General features: G+C 36.6%; 2 protein-coding genes across 2 annotated transcripts; one reads left to right on the forward strand and one right to left on the reverse strand.

Annotated features, from left to right (window-relative positions):
- Positions 1–2,361: 2,361 nt before the first annotated feature.
- cUnh11orf65 (chromosome Un C11orf65 homolog) lies at positions 2,362–7,818 on the forward strand. The gene is made up of 11 exons (XM_079862881.1): positions 2,362–2,679; positions 2,982–3,023; positions 3,105–3,228; positions 3,332–3,424; positions 3,509–3,562; positions 3,701–3,910; positions 5,867–6,000; positions 6,118–6,288; positions 6,460–6,512; positions 6,612–6,749; positions 7,737–7,818. The coding sequence occupies exons 1-10, from the start codon at positions 2,657–2,659 to the stop codon at positions 6,722–6,724; spliced, it is 1,017 nt and encodes a 338-aa protein (XP_079719007.1). The 5' UTR covers positions 2,362–2,656; the 3' UTR covers positions 6,725–6,749; positions 7,737–7,818.
- A 356-nt stretch (positions 7,819–8,174) lies between these two features.
- hgd (homogentisate 1,2-dioxygenase) lies at positions 8,175–15,461 on the reverse strand. Its single transcript, XM_079862880.1, has 13 exons — positions 15,208–15,461; positions 13,793–13,864; positions 13,625–13,713; positions 13,354–13,519; positions 13,175–13,266; positions 12,709–12,743; positions 12,483–12,562; positions 10,753–10,852; positions 10,532–10,656; positions 9,360–9,464; positions 8,834–8,960; positions 8,565–8,746; positions 8,175–8,486 (listed from the first exon to the last, which is right to left on the reverse strand). The coding sequence occupies exons 1-13, from the start codon at positions 15,220–15,222 to the stop codon at positions 8,343–8,345; spliced, it is 1,332 nt and encodes a 443-aa protein (XP_079719006.1). The 5' UTR covers positions 15,223–15,461; the 3' UTR covers positions 8,175–8,342.
- Between the last annotated feature and the right edge of the window lie 4,117 nt (positions 15,462–19,578).

Consider the following 19,578-nt stretch of genomic DNA (forward strand, 5'->3'; position numbering starts at 1 on the left):
CACCTCGCCGGATATCCCAGTCTCCTGCTATGTCTTCCCTCATGAGGACAACTCCAGAAAATCTGTCTCCTTCTCGAGGTATCCTGCAATCTAGGAGCTACGCAACCAGCTTTCCTGTTTTTGAGGAGTCTGGTTCTGACACCACAACCGATGATGAATACTATGTTAACAGTGGTGATGATGAGGTAGAAACTGAACTTTAGAGGAGGAAATTATATGTTGTTCAATTCCATGTTGTAGATGTGTTTACATGTACTGGACATTGATTTTTTTTTCCCTCTTGTGCATGGAAAAGCTGAAGCAAAATTAGGCCTATGTTAAACCAACAGATCTAAATTGTAAAAACAATTAGGAATCAGAACATATGTTAATAGAAGGAATTATAATCATGTCAGAATTATAAGAACATGTAATTTATCAGAACATTTTTATACAGTATATACTATGGGCTTTTTTATTCTATAGTGCTTGAGGATAACCATGTTTGATCTAATTATGAATGTATTTACAATACAGAACAATGCATTGTTGTTCCAATTAATTTTTTGATATTTTCTGGATCTTGAGGCTCTGAAATGGTGAGTTCTTACATCATTCCTTTTGTTGAGGGCTGCCTCCTGTTTCATTCACTGTATTTAAAAGCACAGCATGTCAGTCACAATACATAATTTTACCGACAGACAGTCTATAGTCAGTTGCTGTCAACTTAGTAGCTGAACCACAACTGTTTAATGTGTTTGAATGTTTTTTTTAACTCATATGGCCTCATTAAAAGAGTCAGAAAACAGAATGGAAAAATAGTCGCCCCTACAACATTGGGGTTCCATCATGATTCAACCTCAGATATGACTAACTCTGTGCAGAATCATGACGTTACATATAATGTTATTGTTATAAGTAAATGTTATTGAAAAACAGTGGTGGACTCTGGCATATGCGAAATCCACAACATATTAATTTGAGATTTAAAGTGACCTCTCACAAACTTTACAAAAGACCACTAAAACAACTTTTGCTGTATAATGTAATTATAACTGTTTGTGTGTATCCTTGGCTTTGGCAGTGGAATCTTAATGGATCATTTATTGTAATTTATTATGCAGGGCAGGGGGTTGGGAAATAAATTCTCCCCTAGAGAGCCTTAGGGACTTCCATAAGACAATTGCAGCACTGATCACAACACCGTACTACTAAAGGCTGTATAACAATACATGTATGTTCCTTTTTTGTAAGATTGTTTTTTGAATGTCATCATTAATAACAATATTGTGATATTTATGAAAATGTAATATATTGACTACATTAGTTATTATTGCTGTGCTATGTAGAGGAATACTGATCACTTGTAAAAAATTAACTATGTAAAATAAAATATAAATAGTAAATGACTAACTTTGTCTGCAGTTAAACTGCTAAGCTAATCTTTAACACTTTGATTAGTAAGTAGGCTACACTAAGTTTTTTTTTCTTTATCTCAGTAAACATAAAAATATCTAATAACACAGAAACGTCTTATTTACAGCTCATTAAAACAACCTTACTTTGTTGTGTCATGTCACAACCTGCCATGTGCCATTCCTAAAGGGAAAGTTCACCCAAATATAAAAATGTTGGCATCATTTATTAAACCTCAAGTTGTTCCAAACCTGAATGAGTTTCTTTGTTCTGTTTAACACAAAGATATTTTGAAGAATGATGGTAACCAGACTGAAAAAATAAGTCAATAGCTACCATCAACAAGGTTACTAACATTCTTCAAAATATCTTATTTTGTGTTCAACAGAAGAAATAATCTCATACAGGCTTGGAACAACTTGAGTAAATTATGTAAGGATGAAGTAAAGGATGACAGAATTTAAATTTTTGGGTGAAAAAACCCTTTATGATTAAATTTTATTGCACAATGAACGGTTATGAGTGATATTGATACACCTAATTTGGCCATTTGAAACAGCGCGAGCATAGCAGTCCAATGCGGACTGAAGGAAGTGGAACATTTCATAGAATGAACGTACAAACACGATCGAATTAATACTTTGATTTTTTTTTTTACGAATCATTCAATTAACGTTACTCATTCATAATAAGGCACTTCACTTGTTCTCGCCACCTACTCGCGTAACGATGTAAGCTGCTGAACAGGCCATTGACTTAACGAATCTTTTTTTTTTTATTAAGATTCGTGTCTCTGAGATGATTCCAAATCTCCTGCTCAATGGTTAAATAGAAGAACACATAGTCCATGCGTAGTTTTCCATAATAATAATTCAAAAAAGACTTTAAACTGTCATAGAAATCTCGAGTCGTTTTCTAGCATCGTGTTTTCATGTTGCTCTGGTAACGGCTCTTGTAGGCGTGCAGTCACACTTCCAGCTAGCAGTATTTTGTCATTTTGTTTTAACTCTCTCGTTATTTAGCTTACTTTTTGGTTGTAGTTTTAGCTCTCTCTACGTTTTTCACTTCAACTGGTCTGTGAAAACTCTCAATTACTTTACTCTACTTTTCGATGTTCGCATGATGGAGTTGCATCATAAGGGGAGAGAATCGTGTTATTTACACTAAAGGCCTAATTACTTACATTGCCTAGGCACCTTCTATCCATTAAACCTTTTCATTCGAGTATGCTATATTTGAAAATATAATCTGCTTCTAGCAGATGAAGAGGACTCCAGAGATCAAGTAAGTAATATTTTGTGGGCTGAATATAAGTGTTTTATTAAAAGCAACTGTTAATTGAGTATCTGTGGAGTCATGTAATGATCCACATCCTCATAATCCTATCTGAATAAACCAGTTTCCCATTCCTTGACATGGGAAAGGCTTAACTTAATCAGGGTGCTGAGCTTTAGCCTCAGATGAACAGTTAAATAGCATAATTGATGTGTTCTCTAAGCAGAATTATGTGCTCCTTTAGTTTGGTTAATTTAAATGTAAATCCATGTTAACATTTCAATATTTTTTTTCTTTCTTTTTTATGCTAGCATGAGCAAGAAAATGACTGAACACACAGACACTTTTTACAGGTATTAATACAGCAAAACAGACTAATTTCTAAATGAGTGAAGTGATAGAAAAACTGTCAATCATTCTTCCGCCCCCTTTAGGCATCACCCAACATCTCCAGCTGGGGAAACTACATCAGAGACTAATGTCATTCTTGTCCCACAGCTGGAAACAGTTTTCAGCCGAGCAGCCAGGATCATCCAGCGAGCATGGAGGACACATGTTGTTAGTGATCACAGTCAACTTTTGTGTTACAGTTTCTCCAGCATGGTTACATATGATTGAATGCCCAAATAAAATGAGTGCATACTGTGCCTGTCATGTGTAGGAGACTGCTGTTTTCAAGCACCTCAAGAAACTAGTGAGCTTCCATAATCAAGGGGATCCACGTCTCCTCCTTAGATTTATTAACCCTGCGGAGGTAAGTTTATGGTACAATGCAAGTTTGTTATCAGATGTTTTTTTCTCTTTTTTCAAAAATCGTATACATGATGCTTTGTTGTAGGCTAATATTCTGGATGCTGCTTCAGGGGCCCTTGTCCGATTCAGACTGGGTGGGGTGAGTGCTGATGTTATTCATATTTCCACCATAAGGTTATTTGTACACAAAAACATGGTTACATTTTTAGGAAGCTAAACAGTAAACAGTCAAGTTACAAAAAAACTGCAAATAACTTACTAACATTTCCTATCCTAGCCAACCTATCCTCCAAACATCTACTTTAAAGTATACACTCGTGCACCCATAGTGGACATGTGTGCCTGCAGTCCTAAAGATTACACACAGCAAAAGAGACCAGCTCCAAGCCAGATCCATAATGGCCGACGGACGATCTGTGATGAGGATGATCACTCTGGGTGGTACCAGCGGGTGGAGAACAATGGCTGGAGGATTTTGTCTTGCAAGGTAATAAATATAGTCAAAAAACTTTCATTTTCATTTTGAAAGTATTGAAACATACCAGGATTTTTTAACGAATAGAAAGTAAAAAATAATAAATATATATATATATATATATATATATATATATATATATATATATATATATATATATATATATACTGTGTATATATATACATATTACTTTAGTCTTCAGTGTCACATTATTAATGGATTTTTTTTTTTTTGATGAATAGAAAGAGTATAAAAAAATATATTAAATGTTTTATATTTTTATAAAATACAAACTTTTTAAATCTTACTACGGTTTTTACAAAAATATTAAGCAGCAAAAACTGTTTTCAACATTATTAATAATTGGAAATATTTATTGAGCATTAAATCGTGTGACACTGATGACTGGAGTAATGAATGACTGCTGAAAATTCAGTTTAAAATGACATTTTTAAATATATTAAAATAGAAAACAGTTATTTAAAATTGTAATAATATTTCACCAAATTGCTGTTTTTACTGTAAGCCTATGTTTGATCAAATAAATGCAGCCTGGGTGAGCATAAGAGACCTCTTTCAAAAACAGTGAAATTTTAATTATTCCAAACTTTGGACCAGTAGTACATGCAACCATTTGGTTTTATCTTTATTCATGTACCATTTAAATGTAAAAGCAAAAAATGCACTCACCTAAAGGATTATTAGGAACACCATACTAATACTGTGTTTGACCCCCTTTCGCCTTCAGAACTGCCTTAATTCTACGTGGCATTGATTCAACAAGGTGCTGAAAGCATTCTTTAGAAATGTTGGCCCATATTGATAGGATAGCATCTTGCAGTTGATGGAGATTTGTGGGATGCACATCCAGGGCACGAAGCTCCCGTTCCACCACATCCCAAAGATGCTCTATTGGGTTGAGATCTGGTGACTGTGGGGGCCATTTTAGTACAGTGAACTCATTGTCATGTTCAAGAAACCAATTTGAAATGATTCGAGCTTTGTGACATGGTGCATTATCCTGCTGGAAGTAGCCATCAGAGGATGGGTAGATGGTGGTCATAAAGGGATGGACATGGTCAGAAACAATGCTCAGGTAGGCCGTGGCATTTAAACGATGCCCAATTGGCACTAAGGGGCCTAAAGTGTGCCAAGAAAACATCCCCCACACCATTACACCACCACCACCAGCCTGCACAGTGGTAACAAGGCATGATGGATCCATGTTCTCATTCTGTTTACGCCAAATTCTGACTCTACCATCTGAATGTCTCAACAGAAATCGAGACTCATCAGACCAGGCAACATTTTTCCAGTCTTCAACTGTCCAATTTTGGTGAGCTCGTGTAAATTGTAGCCTCTTTTTCCTATTTGTAGTGGAGATGAGTGGTACCCGGTGGGGTCTTCTGCTGTTGTAGCCCATCCGCCTCAAGGTTGTGCGTGTTGTGGCTTCACAAATGCTTTGCTGCATACCTCGGTTGTAACGAGTGGTTATTTCAGTCAAAGTTGCTCTTCTATCAGCTTGAATCAGTCGGCCCATTCTCCTCTGACCTCTAGCATCAACAAGGCATTTTCGCCCACAGGACTGCCGCATACTGGATGTTTTTCCCTTTTCACACCATTCTTTGTAAACCCTAGAAATGGTTGTGCGTGAAAATCCCAGTAACTGAGCAGATTGTGAAATACTCAGACCGGCCCGTCTGGCACCAACAACCATGCCACGCTCAAAATTGCTTAAATCACCTTTCTTTCCCATTCTGACATTCAGTTTGGAGTTCAGGAGATTGTCTTGACCAGGACCACACCCCTAAATGCATTGAAGCAACTGCCATGTGATTGGTTGATTAGATAATTGTATTAATGAGAAATTGAACAGGTGTTCCTAATAATCCTTTAGGTGAGTGTATATACACAAGTGTTGTTCCATGACTGAGCATTGTATGTCTATTACTGCATTTATGATTAAAGATTTCCATGTTTGAAGACCCATTAACTCAAGATACCAATGACAAGAAGATTGAATTCCATCACAGCAAAACCCGTCGGCGACAAGATGTTGCAAGAAAAAAGAAGATTCGAAAAATTGAATGGATGAGGAAAATGTATGTGTATTTAAAGCACCTTTGTTTGTAATGGGTATTAAGATAATAATTACAGAAAAATGGAAATACATAAGATATGAATGACAGCATAATTATAAGCATAGACCCTGTGCACAGGTATGCTGAGGGTCTCCTGCATGCTCGGACAGAACACAGCGAAACAGCTCTGCTGGTGCACAAATCCACACAAAGAACGATGGATTCACTCCGACAAATTGGACCAGATTCAGTTTTAGAGCAGGAGGTGGATGAACTGCTTGCATGGACCGATGCTCTTAATTTTGATGAGTAATTAAGATTATCACCTAGATTTTATGTAAAATAGATGTGGGCTATAACACTATTTTTATAAATTGTTTAATAATTTTATAAATTTATAAACTATAAATTGTGAAAATATATCTTTTTACATTATGTTATTAATATCCCATTCAAAAATAATATTTTCTTGTCTCTCAGGTATATCAATGAATGGATGAATTTGGGCACCAGCAAATGCTGCATAGTTAAAGGTAAGACTCTTAGGTTTGCCCTCATTTTGCTCTTTGTTGCATTGCAGCTCCCTCTGCTGGTCAGAGTGAGTATCCACGCTTCTCCTTTTCTCCCTGTAGATGAGCTGGCAGAGAGCCACTTTGCTCGTGTCTCTGTGCATGATATTTGTAAGATTCCTCCGATCAGTCAGGATGACAGTCCAGAGGAGGACCAACATCTGGATCACATCTGAGAATGGAATGTGTCATGCAACTCTTGTAATATTCTCATTTGCGTTATTAATTTGCACAAATAAAACAGGCATTAACACTTATGGAGTCCTTTTTCGATTGGTCAAATATATTTTAAAACCATTAAAAAAATACGTGAGATAAAATTATACCAAAAAAAAAAAAGCTAGATGCCAAGGCAACATTTCGTTTAAATACTAAAATAACTCAAACTAAATAAAAATATATAGATATTAGAAGCTGATTACAAAAAAACAATAAAATTACTAAAATAAAAACAGAAAATGTAAAAATCTAACTAAAAAACAATATATAAATGTACCGTAGATAACCTTTTTTTTACCAGCGAGATATTCTGAAATACCGCGAGACTCGTGAACCAAGTCAGCGCAGCCAATCAGAATGTTCCTTTTTTGACTGGGCGTGTTGTTCGCCGTTCGCAGACATGGCGAACTACAAAGAGGCTCCTTTGGCTACACGGCCAAAAACATTAGATCCAGCCGAATATTTCAATCTTTCACCTGAGTACCGGCGGGCTGAGGAGGCTAGAGCGGCTCTGCGGTCACGACTGAAGAGGCAGTATCTGTTGCAGCTAAACAATCCTCATCGGCAAGAGCTTATTGTAAGACGAACCAAAGAGCAGTCTGCAAACATTAGCATGGAGTAAAATGGTTACAATGAATGTATAAATCGCTTTGGTTGCATATTGTAACAAACGTATCATTTTATAATGTTATTATAAATATTTATTTAGTCCACATTCCTGTTTTAGAAGCATATATTGTTTTATATTGAACCCTCAGTGAGTGACCTTCACTGCTCGCTGGCTATGTCCTCAAGTTTCACTTGTTTTTATGTAGAAAGATGATATTCAGAATGCATCCTCCTAAGTGTGTTGTTTGCCTAATTGTTACTTACAATTCTGACAACTGCATTGTTGAAACTTTCAGAAGGTAAAATAACCTGACATGTTTGAGATCAGGTGATAAAGTTCCATGTGTTTTTATTTCTTAGGAGGATCCTGCTCTTACAAGGTGGATACATGCTCGCGGAAAAAACGTCTATCCCAACTTCAGACCAACTGCTAAAACATCACTGATTGGCGGCTTGTTTGGAGTTTTACCTCTCTTCGTCTTATACTTTGTATTTAAGACGGACAGGGTGAGTTGAAATGTACATCATTGTATGAATTCACTTCTTATCCTGAATGCTTATTGACAATTACAAAGTTTATATGATTTTTTTTTCCTCCTATCTTTCCAGGACAAAAGGGAGGCCAAGATGAAGGCAGGGACCTATGAGCGCCCCTATAGGCTGTCAACCTAAAATAATTTTCTGATTTCACTGTTTATTGTAATAAATAGTACTTGTAATTATATACTAAATAAAATGCTTTATTGTTGAAACTTGTTTTATCACTGTTATTGACAAATAATAAGAAATCACACTGTATTTTTGTCATTTCATTTGGTTTTATTGGTTATATTCCAATAGCAGGTTTTATTGTGACATCTCTGGTTAACTAAACCTCTTTTATGTAGTGATAAAACCATTGTAAAACCATCAATAATATTATGATGACTGACATTTCTCTCGAGTTTTAACCATGTGCGCCATGTTTTATTTGCTGCTGGGTTTCCAGTTTGGATTGAAGTGACTCTTTAATGCTTCCCAGCATTTATAGTAGTTCTTATCCAAACGGTGACAGGTGTCCAATCCCCACTTGGTCACAGCCATGCTGAAGGATGACTCGAACATGAATGCCTGTTGGATACAGCATTGTTTAAAACCTGATCTGGCCTTTTACATGATGTATTATAAAACGAAACATATAAACATTACCATAGTGCCCTCAGCAACTCGCTCTGGCTTAAGAAGAGCTGTGCTGTTCTTCTCAAAACAGTCGACATCAGGGCCATGTGGAGTCATTACGCTGTGGAGACTGGCTCCTCCAGGCTGGAAACCTTCTTCCTTTGCTTCATAGTGACCTTTGATTAATCCCATAAACTCGCTCATGCAGTTCCCTTTTAGCACAGATAGAGGGCGCTCATCAACCGCTTAAAACTTCACTTGGTTTCAATACAAGTACGTGGTCAACAGCGCAGACTTACTATGGTAGTAGGGAGGCCGAAAGGTACGGTCAGCTACACCCCAGCGAGGGGGAAAGATCACAAAATCTGCTATGGCCACACCTGGGCGAGTGGACTTGGCTGTCAAAACGGTGAAAATCGAGGGATCCTGGGAATAAAAAGTCAGGTAATTTGATTGAGAGTGCAAATGTGTTGATTTTGAAAATGTAGCCTAATCACTTATTTACACTCCCTCAGGTTTTTCTAAACCTTTATGATTTTATTCTTTGTGTTTATATCACAAACAAAGATATTTTAAAGAATGCTGGTAACGTAATCAAGCAGTTGACGGTAGCCATTGACTTTAATAGCATTTTTTTTCCCTACTACTATGGAAGCTACCGTCAGCTGTCTGGTTTCCAACATTCTTTAAAATATCTTATTTTTGTTCAACAGAAGAAATAAACTTAAACAGGTTTGGATGAACATGAGGGTGAGTGATGTCAAATCTTTATTTTATTTTTGGGTGAATATCCCTTTAAGACGTCAAATAAAGTAAATTACTCACTGCGTGATCAAACGCCACACAGTTGATGGCCATGAAGTTCTTCAGATTGTATTTGTACGGTGTGTAGTTTCCGTGCCATGCCACCACATTAAATGGCGAAAAGTCCTATTATAACACATTTAAAATGACAAAAACATGGGTACTGCAAGTAATAATTAACCTTGAGTAAACATTAAATAAACATTGAGTATTTAATCAATACTAATATCAAACTTAAAACACTGAGACCCTACGATCAATGTCCTCAATTAAACGTTTAAACCGCATCGTCTTGTTTTGATGCTCTGTGTTTGTACTTGAAATAGTAGGTTACAGGGCGAAAAAATGTCTTCGTTAAAAACCGCAATTTTATACACCCTTCGCTTGATAATGTTGCAGAAGGCAGGTTTTGAATGCTGCCAGCAAAATCAATATAATTCATTAAAGCAAAGACTGCCTGCTGTCCTGACCCTCATGCGCCCTCCTGTTGTTTCAACCCACCCTCATGTAGGCCTACACACACACACACACACACACACACACACACACACACACACACACATCCAGGTAAAACATCAGTCACTGTACACACAAACACGACTGTTTTTGCAGTTACATTCAGTCACACAAAGACACTCTCTGTGCACCCTGGGGTTTCTGGGACCCAAAGGTTTGTAATCTCACAGGCATAACAGTTCTTGGGATAACTCTACCAGACTCTATTAAAACGAAGAAAAAAACAAACTCATACACACAAAACAAACATATTTTCCCAGTCAAGCAAATAATAAGCTAATTTGAGCAATTTTAGCATTCAGTTGGAGGACAAAACAACAGGATAAGGCAGTACCTTCTCCTTCAAGTACAGATAATGGGACCTGTCTGCTCAATGTATAGATGTCCTCTAACTGCATTTTTTTTTTCTTTGTTACAATGTTGATACTGCTTCGTGATGCTACTTTTTCTTTCTCTAATTTGCTCCTGACAGCCGTAACAAGTCAATTATTCACTCGACAGGACACAGGGAAATAAATTCAGTGCAAAATGAATGCTTAATGCTTGATATCTTGATCTTATTAAAAACATATCCAGCATGGATTGTAGAGATTGTGCAATCCATAAATATTCAGTGCTTTATTGATGCAGCAGTGTGAGTAATGGAAATTACTAATGACGTGATAATTTCATGGTACCTGTTGACATGAAAAGAGCTTTCCCTGGTACTTGTTGACAATGGTGTAACCGGTAGCAAAAGTGCGGTCCTCGTACCAAGCCACAGGCATTTGGAAGTCCCTGGGGTTAGCCAGTCCATTAGCCCCTGCATTGTAGATCCAAATTAATGGACTTTTCTCAGCAGCCAGTGAAAGCAATATATTATTCAGAGACATTAAATAAGAAATTGTATTGTACATACCTATAGGACCCAGGTCAGGCAGCTCAAAATGGGCTCCAAAAACCTCTAGAATGTATCCCCTGGTCTCTCCAAACACATCAACACTAAAACGCATCCCTTGCTAAAAAAATAAATAAAAATTGTTGTTCATCAAAATATTGAATGCAAAGATGAATGCACTCTACCGTTCAAATATTTGGGTTGAGTAAGATTTTTTATTTTTTAAAGAAATTACTTTTATTCAGCAAGGATGCATTTGATCAAAAGTGACAATAAAGAAGTTGTTATTGTCATTGTTACAAAAACAGATTTTCAGATTTGTATTCATCAATGAATCCTGGAGAAATGTAATATTGTATGTATTGTAACATGTACAGTACCAGTCAAAAGTTTGGAAACACTACTATTTTTGGAAGTCTCTTATGCTCATCAAGCCTGCAGTTAAAAACAAAAAAACAAAACAAAAAAAAAACAGTAATATTATGAAATATTATTACAATTTAAAATAATGGTTCTCTTTTTTAATATACTTTAAAATGTAATTTATTTTTGTGATGCAAAGCTGAATTTTCATCAGCAAGTACTCCAGTCTTTGGTGTCTTATGATCCTTCAGAAATCATTCTAATATGATGATTTGATACTCAGTTATTATCAATGATGGAAACAGTTGTGCTGTTTAATATATTTTTTTGGAATACTTTTTTCAGGATTCATTGATGAGTAAAACGTTAACAGCATTTATTCATAAAAACAGCATTTATTCAAAATAAAAACATTTCTAACAATATAAATCGTTACCATCACCTTTTATCAATTTAACGCATCCTTGTTGAATTAAAGTACTAATTTCTTAAAAAAAAAAAAGTTATTGTTCCCAAACTTTTGAACGGTAGTGTATATTGTTACAAAAGATTTCTATTCTAAATAAATACAGTTCTTTTTAACTTTTTATTCATCAAATAATCCTGAAAAAAGTATCTCAGGTTATAAAAAAATATTAAGCAGCACAACTGTTTCCAACATTGATCATAAATCAGCATATTAGAATGATTTCTGAAGGATCATAAGACACCAAAGTACTGGAGTACTTGCTGATGAAAATTCAGCTTTGCATCACAAAAATAAATTACATTTTAAAGTATATTAAAAAAGAGAACCATTATTTTAAATTGTAATAATATTTCATAATATTACTGTTTTTTTTTGTTTTTGTTTTTTTTAACTGCAGGCTTGATGAGCATAAGAGACTTCTTTCAAAAACATTAAAAATAGTAGTGTTTCCAAACTTTTGACTGGTACTGTATATTAAGCAGCATAGCTGTTTTTAATATTAATAATAATAATAATAATAATAATAAATGTTTCTTGAGCACTAAATCGGTATACTAGAATGATTTCTGAAGGATCATGTGACACTGAAGACTGGAGTAATGATGCTGAAAATTAAGCTTAGCATCACAAGAATGAATTACATTTAAAATGTAAGCAAAATATAAAACAGTTCTTTTAAATTGTAATAATATTTCACATTATTACTGTTTATCAAATTAATAAGAGCCTTCATTCAATAACATAAACATTTTTTAAGTATTCCAAACTTTTAACAGGTAGTGTGTTAAAATACAAAACAATATCCATGTTTTTATTTACTTTAGATCAAATAAATGCAGCCTTGGTGAACATAAGAGACTTCTTTCAAAAACATTAAAAAGTTATGCCGACTCCGAAATCTTAGATATTAGAGTGGCACCTGAATGACACAAATCTCATTGGGCTCCACCATCATCTTCCCAAATTCTGTAGTAATCAGGATTTCACCTTGTTGAGGCACTGAAACACAGATTGCAGTGTTAATTAAAAGGCATTACAACTAAATCACTTTTAAATGCATCTATATAAACTATTAATCCTGAAAGATAAAAATATAATAATCTTGGAAAAAAGTAAGGCAATGAATAACAAGACCACAAACTGACCAATAAGGAGATCCCCATCTGCATTTTGGAAACATCTATGAAAAGAAAAAAGTACCATCTTACAAAAAAACATAATGAACAAAGAATTAAAGGGATAGTTCACCCAAAAATTAAAGGGTGAAAATTAAATTTAGAAGCTCAAACGTGCTGCATAACACGAGAATGAACCTCAAGTGATTTTGTCTCTTTAGAAAATTTGGACTAAACCTCTCAAGATTAGTTTTACAATCTCTTTATAAACTTTTTGAAGCATCAAAGTTGTAGTTGCGTTGCTGTCTATGGAGGGAAAGAAAGCTCTCAGATTTCATCTAAAAAAATCTTCATTTGTGTTCCAAAGATGAGCGAAATTCTTACACGTTTGGAATGACATGAGGGTGAGTAATTATGACAGAATTTTCTTTTTTGGGTGAACTATCCCTTTAAGGTCATTAAAATCATTGGTGAGTTGAATCCAATTCAAACTGACCTGTCGGTCATTGAAGTGTTACAGGTGTACATGTGGATGACGATTCCATTACGAGATTTTGAATCTCCAGCTCCACAGACAGTATGTAGACCCTGAAAATATCAAGTTAATGCTGGGACTGAATATTATTCAAATATGAAGGAAATATGAGTAGTACGTGTAAGAATGAAATCTTTTACCGCTATAAAATCCACTTTTTTCTCTGAAGATTTGGGGATGTTAAACGGCTTCCATCGTAGCTGGTTGGGGTCAGGTTCCACTTCATTCCAGTTCTCCGTGAGATCTCCACAGCTCATCGGAGTGAAAGGATTGTGGCGCACAGAGGGTAAAATGCGGTACAGCCAGCTATAAACACATAAGTGTGCTGTGCTCAGTTCTTACAAATCTTAAGATTTTAGGTTGGACTGTTATGTTACAAACTGACATGACATTTTTCAAAGTTACATATACCTTCGCTTATTGGTCGACCGTGGGCAAGTGAAGGCAGATCCAGAGAGTTGCTCAGCATATAGGCCATATGGACACACTTGTGGATTGTTCTATAAGACAATAATCTAAACTGAGCATTTGATGTGCAATGTTTATAAGTCAGGCAGGTGATCAGAGTTTTGGTATTACCTGTCCCTCAGGTAGAGATCCTGGACAGCGAGGGTCTTCAGAGGCAAACTCGTTGCCAAAACCACTCATGTACTGCAACACAGTTATTTGACTACGTTATGTTCATTTTATTTTCAGAATGATCTAAATGGCAAAAGGTGATAAAAGAGAATAGTAAAACACAAAAGAAGCTGTGTAGAACCATCCCAGTATCTCCTCCATCCTATGAGTGAGCGACAACAAATGTGCTTAGTCATGATGCATCTGCAGATGTGTTCAGAGCAGCTCTTAAAGATCTCAAATAGGCTAACTGAAAACATAACATATGGAGGGGTAAAATATGACAATAAACAATAGTTATATAAGATTTCAACTGAGAACACCAGTAAAAAAAATATTTCTATTGGTCAGTTGTTTACATTCTTGTCTACTAGAAGACAATTGAGATCAGCAAGAGTCCAGTGTTGGTAGACTATGCTAAATTCATCTTGACTTTAGGACTTTGTTCTATAAAACTAATAATCTGATGAAAAGCATTCATAAACCTAAAAAGTTTTATGTAGCCTACAGCTACAGTGTAGCAGTGATTAACCACATCTGGGCAGCTGCAGATTCCAGTGATCTGATTGGTCAGGCTGGAACGCCCTCTAAATCCTCCTCATGTAGCAATGTTTGAATCAATTCCATTCGAATCGGTTCTCTTTTAAGCAATTCGCTTCAACGAACCGGTTCATACAACCAGTTGAGCGATGTATATTATTCCAGTAAAGTCATTCTGTTTAAGTTTTATTAATTATGTTTTTTGTTGTAATGACATGTGTCCCAGTTAAGTTTGTTGATCAGTTCAATAATTAAGCTCATAAAACAATAAAGTAACTAACTTGAATATTTGCATTTATAAAACAGAAATTCAGCTGAATCTCCAGACGAGTTGTCCACTGGAGAATCGCTCGGGAAATTTCCCAAAAGTATTTTTAGGCTTTTCTTTAGGTTTCTACGATCTACTGGCTATGGTGTTAGGAAACAAAGCCAAAACCGGGTTTGTGAATCATTTTTAGCGAATCATTGAAAAGATCCGACTCAAAAGAGAGATTCGGACAGCACTATACTCATAGGATGTGCCAGTGAAGCGAGTCTCCAGCAAAACATAAAAACCAAGCATAGTTTTTACGTTTGGTATATAGGCTAGCATATGTCGTCTCGTCTGGAGATTCAGCTGAATTTCTGTTTTATAAATGCAAATATTCAATTTAGTTACTTTATTGTTTTATGAGCTTAATTATTGAACTGATCAATAATTGTAAAAAAAAAAAAAAACTATGTCTGAAAAAAAAGTATTTTGACGAAAACGTTAAATAACTGGAAAAAGCTGATAAATAAAACTGGATTAGGCTTAAGATACTGTTATGTAAATGTATAGTCCAACGTGCACTTACCTTTAGACCAGCCATTGTGCGTTATGTAGGCTACTGATAGTCTAGTAATATTTAAACTTTTCGAAATGAACTGCAACTTTCCACAAATGACACAGAAGATCTTCCGTCCCTTGAATCCGCTCGTACCGAGTCAGCGCTCTCTCCCTGCAAAGGACCGAGGGAGGAACTTGGGTCGTATTTACGTTTTTCTCAATATGGTTTTAATTAGACTCAGACACGACTCGTGACGCAACCAGAGATTTGGGCAACGTTGAAGAGGGGAGGCGAGGTTTAATGTTCACAAATCGTTCAAAGAATGACCCCTGGCATAGGTACAGCAAATGTCAGTTGAGGCAAGATCGTAAAGTCCATTTCTCAGTCCTTTAACAAATGCACGTAGGCCTATTTTCTGTTCAGTATGGGGGAGTCCAGGTAGTGTTGTAGGATTTTACATCAGTGTTCTGGTTATGGTTGTTTTTTAAGTTTAACTATGCATCTCAAACCTTTATAATAGCTAACCATATTTATGGAAATAGCCTATAACAATTTCGAAAAATTTAGGTTTGTAGGTTTGCTGTAAACAGCAAATAAAATTGGAAACAAATATAGAAATATCCTATAGCCTACAAATCAGAAGCTAATCAGAATTGATCACATTTACACTGTGGTAAATATAGGCTTTTGTTGTTGTTGTTGCTGCAATTTTTGTGTGTCCAGTAAGAACAAAGTAGTCACAACCCTCCCCATCTGGTCAAATATATTTCTAGTTGCTGCGTAACACGAGAATGAACCTCATTGGTTCTTGCAGAAGCTCAAACTTGCTGTGTAACAGGAGAATGAACCTCATTGGTTCTCGCACGTGAAGCGAACATGCTTGAGCTTCCGTTTACCACAACTGATCTATGAGTTGATGAATGTATATGTGAATAAAAGCCTAAATTCTCATTCTGTTCATCATTTAAAGCGATCATGTCTCTTTCTGAACTAAACCGCTCATTTTATGATCTCTTTATGAACTTTTTGAATGTGGTAGTTGCATAGCTGTCAATGGAGGGACAGAAAGCTTTTAGATTTCATCCCAAGGATCTTAATTTGTTCTGAAGATGAACGAAAGTCTTACAGGTTTGTAACAACATGAGGGTGAGTAATTAATGAAAGATTTTTCATTTTTGGGTGAACTATCCCTTTAATGTTACTAGACACTTAGATATTCTGGTATCACCTCGGAAGGGTCTAATTTTCAAATGTCTTATTGCCTAAAAAGATGGTGCTACAAGTCTATACAGGAAATCTGTACCTTGTACGTGCTTCACCCTGCACTGCACTTTGAGTAGGCCAGAGCTATTCAAATGCTGTAGTAGTTTCCATAATTTAAACATAGCCAACTGGGTTTGTGTGTAAGGTTCCACAGTATGACACCGAATTCAGGCACGGGTCCAATTGTGCATTTCTTTCTGAGAAAATGAATAGGCGTAATAAAAAACAGAAAACAATATCACGTCAAATCAATTTGCCTCTTTCATTCCACACACTATTCCCTTTCTCTCATCTTTTGGGGAGGTGATGTGTTGGTGGGGTAAATTATGGCAATTCTCATGGTGAGGCGCAAATAAACTCAGAGCGGCAGAAGTAACTGTTCTCTACTGAAGCGTGCAGCTGTGCCGAGACTCCCGCTGGCAGGCCGTTTAGGTGCTGTGCTCAAGTCGAGAAAGACTAATGCCGGAAAATATCTCAACCCAGTCTGCGGAAATTGATCTGCTCCTCAGGGAAAAAATGACTGATTTTAATTTTGTTACGCCTATCTCTCTCTCTCGCCTTTCTTAAAGTAAGCCACGTTCTTCCACAGGCAACAGAGTGACAAAAATGGCCCATGATAGGTGAACAGATGAGCAAGAGTATTTTCTGAAATATAGCCTTAATGTTCTCCCCCCCTGGACAAACTACATGTTGATGGACTTGAAATCAGTCCCCCTCACATTCCGTTCAGAGCAATTCACAATCACTGGATGCAAGGCGATCCGTAAATCCTGACAATTCAGGATAGGTGGTACAGCTAGTGTGTATGGATTTTTTTTTTGGAAGGACCTCAAACCGAGCCTGATGCATGAGCAAGTGTATGATAAATATGCTTCCAAATGCTGCGTCCTGATCTCTCTCACCTCCCGCTGCATTTGCACCGGCAGTAGTTCCACTTACCGCCGAATAGATTTGCTGAGACACCCACTGTCCCCTTTTAAAATGAAGAGCAACTGGCCTTGTTAAGGGAGTCTCTCCAGCGGCTGTAATGTTATGCAAATGGTTTAATATGAAGATAAAGACTGTAGCGGCATGCCACGCTCTACCAGTTCAAGCCCCGGTGGATCCTCAGAGCCTTCACTAATGAGAGAGGGATTATTCTGGAGTCATTAAATGGTGCCCTCCCTGACATCTCTCCCCTCCTCCCCCGGTTATGCCCATTAATGCACTGTACACAGACTTTAGAGATACCTTTTACCACCGGCTCCTGGTTTTTTACACATCAGAATGTCACTGAATAGCAAATTACATTCTCTTCCCACAGAGAAAATTGCTTTTGAATCGCTTAGTTATAAAGATTTATTTTTTTTAGGAAGGAGGGGGGGGGGGGGGGGGGTATGTGAAAACATAATTACTTGTGTTGAAAATCTCATTGGCAGTTGTTGCAGCTGGTTGCTCAGAAAACTTATTTGAGGAATTATGTGGAAATGCATCTGTGTGTGTTTGTTTGGACATGCACAAAAATGCACTTTTATAGACCAATACTGATGCATTAAGTACTATAACATCGCACAAGCTGAGCTATAGCTGTAATGGTTCAGATGTGGCTAGATAGCTAAGCGACCTAATATCAAAGAACTGCATGGATTCAGGTAATATCTGATTGCAGATGCTTAAACTGAACAACACCATGCAGCCACGTGTGTCGCCTCAAACTCATTATTTTTAAACTCAAGGAGAAAATCTGCATTTGCATTTGGGAGTGTTGAAGGAGAGGAAAACAATGAATTGAGATGAGAATGAAACAAAATAGTGGATGACCCTCACATGGCCACTGTCGCTTTTTGACCCTGTTAAATTCCTGTTGTCGCAAACAGGGGTGAGAGTGCCATGACCCAAAGGGACAGGCCGAATTTACTGTTACTACTTCCTAACCACAGGGACTCCAAGTACCAAGAAATGGAGAAGTAAGAAATCCAATATAGATTGCATGGCTTCACTCGGCTCCCCATCGTGCAGTTCAGAGCTCAAAACGTTTTTGTCTCTCCCACTAAATTGGTCTGGAGGGCTTGGAGAGCAGTCAACTTCTACTAATGATGCCCTCTGATACATTCACATAAAATTCTTGGCCTTTCCACACATACACATCTCGGTCCATCGCAAGCACACAAACATAGCGAAATATCCCCTTTTATCACTGTCAGCCACCCCTGACCACTTCCAATCTGCCACCTACAGGGAAGCAAAACAAACATAACTATGGGAGCTAGAATTCTGAAGGAGAAAAAGAAAGAGGGGAATAGAATAACTGGCCTCGTGTGGAGGCAGTGACTGGAGACAGGGACGGAGCTGGACTGAGCCATGAGGAGAGTTTGTCACAGCAGCCATTACCATCACAGCTGAACTCCAGAGAAGCCATCTCAACGCCATGCAGGAAGCTAATTTCATTTGAGATGAAGTCTCTGATGAACTGCTGTGGATTATCCCCTATAAGTATCCACAGACCTCATTAACAATACCCCAAGACATAATGTTTGGTGCGTTATCAACATCTCACGCGCGCCTCGATGAATTATAGGCTAGCACATTTTTTTGCTAAGTTTTAGCCTACAGTGCAAGGCAAGTTTGGGGTTTTTCCAGTTTTCCTCTGATGCTTTACAGGTCCACTAGATGTCAGTAGAACCAATACAACATATTTGGTATTGGCCACTGGCCATTTATCAAAACAGTTGGAACATTTTGTCACAATGCTCTACATTAAATTTTAAGCAAATGTCTCTAAAAATGTAACATGGTGTAACCTATCAAATAAAAAGTAAAAGGTAGGCTAAAAAAAAGTACAAAAAGTAAACATTGAAGGCCTGAGTGTACACAATTTTTTTCCTCAAAAAGAAAAAAAAAGATGAAAAACATCAAGAACATGCATTTTTATTCATAAATAAATAGTTATAGGAGTCTAAATAGGTCCTTATTCGGCTTTGGATAACATGACAACAAATGAACTTCTTGCAAATTATTTCTATCCTCTAACTAATTTGGCAGACAGAAAGTTCTTCAAATATAAATGGTATTTAAAAACAAAATTAAACAAATGATTGAATGTTTAATCAATTAATGAATGAATATGCCTAACTACTTCTGCCAACATTTCTTTTA

The sequence above is a fragment of the Squalius cephalus genome (genome assembly GCF_949319135.1).
Source record: "Squalius cephalus genome assembly, chromosome: 25".
NCBI lineage: Eukaryota > Metazoa > Chordata > Actinopteri > Cypriniformes > Leuciscidae > Squalius > Squalius cephalus.